General features: G+C 35.6%; 1 protein-coding gene across 1 annotated transcript in view; it reads right to left on the bottom strand.

Moving 5' to 3' along the window:
- Positions 1 to 596: 596 nt before the first annotated feature.
- PRPF38A (pre-mRNA processing factor 38A) overlaps positions 597 to 6,000 on the bottom strand; it is a 437,126-nt gene continuing 431,722 nt past the window's right edge. The window contains exon 9 of the mRNA XM_044086853.1: positions 597 to 1,860. Coding sequence (XP_043942788.1) covers positions 1,818 to 1,860 — 43 coding nt within the window. The 3' untranslated portion in view covers positions 597 to 1,817. The remainder of the gene's footprint in view (positions 1,861 to 6,000) is intronic.

Raw genomic sequence — 6,000 nt, 5'->3', positions numbered from 1 at the left:
CACAAAAATCATTTTGCAATGCTGTATTTTACTTCTGTCATTCTAAACAAACTAAATGTCACAGCTCCATGCGTTAAAATCGGTTTCTCATCCTAGTACACAGTAAGTTATAATGTGCAAAGGAATGCAAACAGCTATCTTTCATCATTACTGCATATTGGGCACAACAGTGCATTTGAAGATTACATCTCAACACAAATCAATAAAATCACTGGGACGAAACAATCTCAAACTTTTAAAAAGCAAAATGCAATAAATGCAGCCTGTACATGCTTCTTTAATGCACGCCAACTGCATACCACAGAGCTGTGCCTGCGAAATATTCAAGACAACATATAAAACAATTAACTTGCACTCAATGTTTTAGAACCTAGATCAGTTGCTGAGGCAAAATAGCACTGTTAAGGGGCTACACAATATCAACTGTAGCTCTCTATCCTAAGTTGAAAACAATTCTTGTACAGCTCAACAAATTAGATGCAGAAGGAAAAAACTTACAAAAATAACTGCAATGTTTGTGGGCTTTCAAGTGGTAAACAAACAAGACCATTAATTGCATTACACAGATCTCCACATAAAAGAAGCAAAACAACTGCTGAATTTCAAACAAAGATCACCACAAAATAGTTTATTTTAAAAGCTATACTAAAAATGTCATGGTAGTTCCTTAAAAAAAAGTATCTTAGGTGAGGGAAACTGCAAAACAGAAACAGCAAAATAAAATCAAAATGGTGATGTGTCTTAGAGATGTTGTCTATTGAGAAAATTGTGGATCTGGCACAATACAAATACAAAGCAAGCATATGTAGTTAAAAAAATACATTTCTAAAAATATATTAAAAACATTATCTGCAAGTGTTTAACTATCATTTCATAACATAGAAGAAAACTTCTCATGCACTGGTTTCACCTGAAATACTGTGGCACTATGCAAATCACCTAATCTCTCTCTCAATAATCTAGACATTTTATCGATCCTTCATAGTCTTAAACTGGTCTGACCCACTTAAATGCTGCTAAACTCAAATATGAACATAAGCCATATTATCAGCAAGTCAGACCTTGAAAAGCCTACATTTTGAGGGAAGCAAGGGCTGGAGATGCCCAGTATGTAGCAAATAGAGACTCAGAGGTGGCAGGGTGTTAAGACACACCATCAATTGTAAAGGGAGGAATGAATGATGTACTTAAGAAGCATCCTACCATCGTAAGAAACAGAACAAAATAAAAACTGTCCAAAAATGGTTTGCACAGTTAATTATCAAAATCAGTCAATTAATTGTGTTAAGTATTAACTGTGGACAGCTGCTAAGGCCTCGTTTTACAGACAGCACTCCGGTGCGGGACAGATGAAGCTTCATTTCACAAAATGTACTAGGCTAAGGGATCCTGTACCGTGAACATGTTTCATCTTAGGCCTTGAGTCCAGGTGTTTGGGCTGGAAAACCATAGATACCTGGGGTAAGTTAGTGCCAGACAGAAGAGAATTAATGGAAGACAGCTTACTAAAAGCTGAAAAATTATTTTTTAGGCAATTACTCGATATATATTGCCTTTTTCATGAAATAGGCAAATCTGCAAACTTTGTAGCTCAGAACACAATTTAACTGCAAATTTACTGAAATCTTTCATACTCCACAAACATACATCATACAAAATATAAACACACTCACCATGTTATTTTAGTTACCTTTACTCTGTCATTTAGAGTTTTTTTTTTAATTAAAAAGTTTACATATCAATGAAAAAATGTATCATATGTACAATGTCCTTTAGCTACAAAAGTGCTGAAGACTATTAACAGTTCTGTGGTTGCTTCATTCATTTCCTCTCCGACTCTTCTTGTGACTTTTCTTGGACCTAAAATGAAAAATAGAATCAATATAATGCTTCTATAGTATTACGTCTCCACCCCCCGAAAAAGATACATTGCTGAAACAAAAATACTTTGAAAGACAAAATTTACATAAATCACAGATCGTGTGGTAGCAATTACACTATCTGCTTATGCTACATTAAGCCATTTTGTTATCAAAGATCTAACATGTCATAAATGAATACTTCAACACATCATTTATGACGAAATGTCTGGATGGAGGGGTATGGAACCATTTCTTTCTATCCTAGCAACTAGGATGTGTGCTGCTACCTTTTAGCATACTCCTTTAGAACTTAAGTAAAATCAAATTACATAATTAATCTATGTAAAGATTAAACTACAAATGAGCTTAAATAAATCAAAAGCCTACCTCTTCATCTTGTATAACCTTTTCAGAAGACTAAAGTAAGAAATTTGGAGACTAGGTATTTACACACTTTGGGGGGGGGGAAAGCAGGCAATCTATATTAAGAGCACCACATCCAGTGTTACCAATACAGAAAAAATACTCAAACTTTTTCTAATCGTACTTTTAAACTCTTTAAAATGTCATGCACTTTCATCCCATTGACCTGTGCCCAGTGCTGTAGCAAAAGAATCTCTCTTCACAGAAATTTCATCCTACTTGTAGCATTTAAAAGGTGCAGACAGGTCTACCATGTTGTGTCTGCAGAAATGGCCTGAAAATGCAGCCAAAGTAGTCACTCCTCTAGATAACAGGTTTTAATGTGTATTTCAATAGGCTTAATTACAGATGTGACCCAATGCAATACAACTGGGTCCACAGTAAAAACTGTCTGACCTCCAAGCACTGTTCTTTGCACCTAGTAGAGTGAGATTAAAGTGTTGGCCAAATTTAATTTTAGTTCTCATTACAAAACTGATGTCTGGTATCCAGACATCCAAAATCTTTTCATCTTTTGCAAGATGGGGGTAAAATAAAATTGGAATATTCTGGTTCAAGGTTATATTCAGGCATAAATGAAGAGATGTTGGGTGCAAACACACAATCCTTGTAAAAGGTGATTTAATATTCAGAACACTTAAGACTCCCCTAGCAGAAGTGATGGCCAACAAAAGCATCTTGGAGAACAGAATTTTTCAAAGAACCAAATATATTGGCTCAAAAAGCAGTCTTGTCAAAGACTGCAAAACAAAACTGACATATCAAGGTTATGTACAAAAGTTTGTTTTTTTTTCTCATGTGGACTAAGATGTAAATCTCAAACATTTATCACAAACGTAGAAACATAGACTGCTAGAGTCTTGAGAGAAAAACTAATGGGCAATACAATGTACTTTAAAAGACAAGCAGACAAAGTCTTAGGCAGTTTAACACAAGAATGAGGGGAGGTTGAAGACTAATATCAGAACTGCATAAATAATTTAGATTTTTTTCTTTAAGATTAATGGTGAAGAATCTAAAAACAAATCTTGCTCATCAGCATTATATAAAAATTATAAGATCGGAATTGTTTCCTTTTGACTCATCCTTTTGGGAATATTCAACAAAGATTAATAATGAAACCTTCTCGGAAATGAACAAGAAGCTATCATTAAAATCTATAAATTACACTACTTTGTCACCTTTTTGGAAAACCTTTACTTGGAAATGTTTACACAGAACCTTTCTAACACCACATAAAATTGCTTTGATTTATTAAAAAAAATGGAAATAAAATGTTGAGATGTGATGAGGTTATAGATGCTAATTGGTTTCACATGGTGATTGAATGCAGGATGACTGTACAGTTTTGCACTGATTTTAGTAATTTTGTTAAGGCATTGTGGTCAGATAAGTGTGTTAATATCAGATTCCTTGATAATGTTCCAATTCCGGATTCCATACCAAGAGTACAAGTACATCTTCTATGGTCAATTCTAGCTATAGCTAGGAAAATCATTACAATACATTGGAAAATCAAGAACACCCTCTCTTTTACTGAATTCATTTGCTTAGCTAAAAGTGTATGCAACATGGAAATACAGACATTACATAACAGAACTTCAAATCGTAAACACAAATTTTTATCTTGGCAAAACCTTAAAGAATTTAGAAAAATATTAATGGTCGACTAATTTTCATATCTTGTTGTGGACTCTACATAGTTTCTTGTTTGTATTTACTTGTATATTAGATAATGGTTATATTCCGTAAGTTATTTTAATCAAAATGCAATATAAATTTTTTCCAAAAAAAAAAACTGAATCAGTAAACAAACCTTTTTCACTATAGCATTCAGGACTTCTAACTTCCTACAGACTTGAACCACTTAAGAAAACTGCTCTGCACCAAGAATTCATTTCTACAACTCACTCCACAAAACATTATCTTGAGAGCCAGATTTATTACACTTCCTTTTTAATGACTCAAAACATCTATGACAGGAAGAGAAAACAGCCTTTTACCTGACTCATTGACCAGAAATATCACAGTTTGTCAGGGCCAAAATAATTACATGGGTCTTTTCTAGTCCTTAACAATGCCTTTTGAATGAAGGGAAACACAGAAGTTCGGAGTCCCACTTTCATGAAAGGGTATTTTCTAGGCTCTGGTCCAGATGCAAGGCTGAGAATCGTTGAAGGATGCCAACATGTTTACACATGGGTGACCTTGAGCTTGAAACATTCCCAAGTTGTTGTGTCTTTCGGCTTTTCCCGGTTAAGGGTCGCCACAGCAGAACTCCGGTCCGCTAATGATTGGTAGTTGATTTTTACGTGCCGAGTTAACAGCCCTGACATACAACCTTCAACAAAGGTACGTCCATTCACGCATGTCACCATGCAGAAGACACTGAGAATTGAACCGGACAGCGTCTTACTGTGAGGCGACAACGCTACTGCAGCACCACCACCGCGGGTTCTTGAAACATTCCCAAGTAATCTAGCTAAACCATATCATTAAGCTTCTCCCCAACACAGTTTAATTACAAGGGAAAAAAATGTACTACTAATACGGAAGGTTTCATGGCCTAGGACAGGTATCTGTATAAACCACTGAGCATCAACTAAGGTAAGTCTACTTACTAAGCACTAACCATATCATTAAGCTTCTCCCCAACACAGTTTAATTACAAGAGAAAAAAATGTACTACTAATACGGAAGGTTTCATGGCCAAGGACAGGTACCTGTATAAACCATTGAGCATCAACTAAGGTAAGTCTACTTGCTATGTACTAGCCTAGTGATCAGACTTATCCAGAAGTGTAATGACAGCCCTGTTAGTTTTGTTACCTAGTAGGGGGCAGGGGGACATAAAATTCTGCATGGGAGGCTGAAGGATTTGCCCCACCACCAAAAATATTACCCAAACTGGTCTACAAGTCTTAGCCAAACTGCCATTACAGTGAATTTGGCAAACTGAACTATATACAAAGGCCAACCTTCTATACTGACAGTCTGCACAAAAGCATAACTCAGTGTTCCCTTGTCTATATACCATGTAACAGAGAAATGTCAGCCCTTACCTACAGGGAGCTGTCAGAATGGAGGTGAAGTCCTCCTATTCTGCCTCCAATGTACTGTGCTTTGAAGGTGTTACTAAGGCAGTTTATTCTGAAGGGAAAGAACCAGAAAAGGGTGTTTAATCCCAGAGATTCCATATGCAAAACTGAAATTTCCTTGTGAAGCCCAGCATGCTCAACAATTAATCTCCCAACAATTTAAGAAAATCTTGGGAAGATGTCCAACAAAGAAAAATATGCAACCTCTAGTCTCTGCTTTAGGAGAACACGAAAACTGACTGTATTTAGTACTGTATTCAGAAAAATTCTAGTTTATTTAGACAGTAAATTTCACTTCTTCAAACTGACAAATCCTCACAGAATTCAAAATGGGATGTCTACCTACAGGCTGCAACAGTGACAGTTGAATGACATGAGCGTGAAAATGGGAATTATCCCATGCATATCTTTTAATCTAAGAAATGTAATGGTTGGACATGCATTTTTTTAAATACTAGTAACTCTAACCAAAAATGCTAATTCATGTTTAAAATCCAAGGAACCCCAATGCAAAATGAGAAAACAAGGAAGTACCAATAAGCATCTATCAGAGACACTACTCATGTTTCTATGAACAATAAGGGAATAACTAAATGGACGATATTCTGTTCTGAAAC

The sequence above is a fragment of the Protopterus annectens genome, chromosome 10.part0 (genome assembly GCF_019279795.1).
Source record: "Protopterus annectens isolate FY-2018-M chromosome 10.part0, PAN1.0, whole genome shotgun sequence".
Classification (NCBI taxonomy): Eukaryota; Metazoa; Chordata; order Ceratodontiformes; family Protopteridae; genus Protopterus; species Protopterus annectens.
The sequence above is the reverse complement of the archived record's forward strand: the minus strand, read 5'-3'. Positions and strand labels throughout refer to the sequence as shown.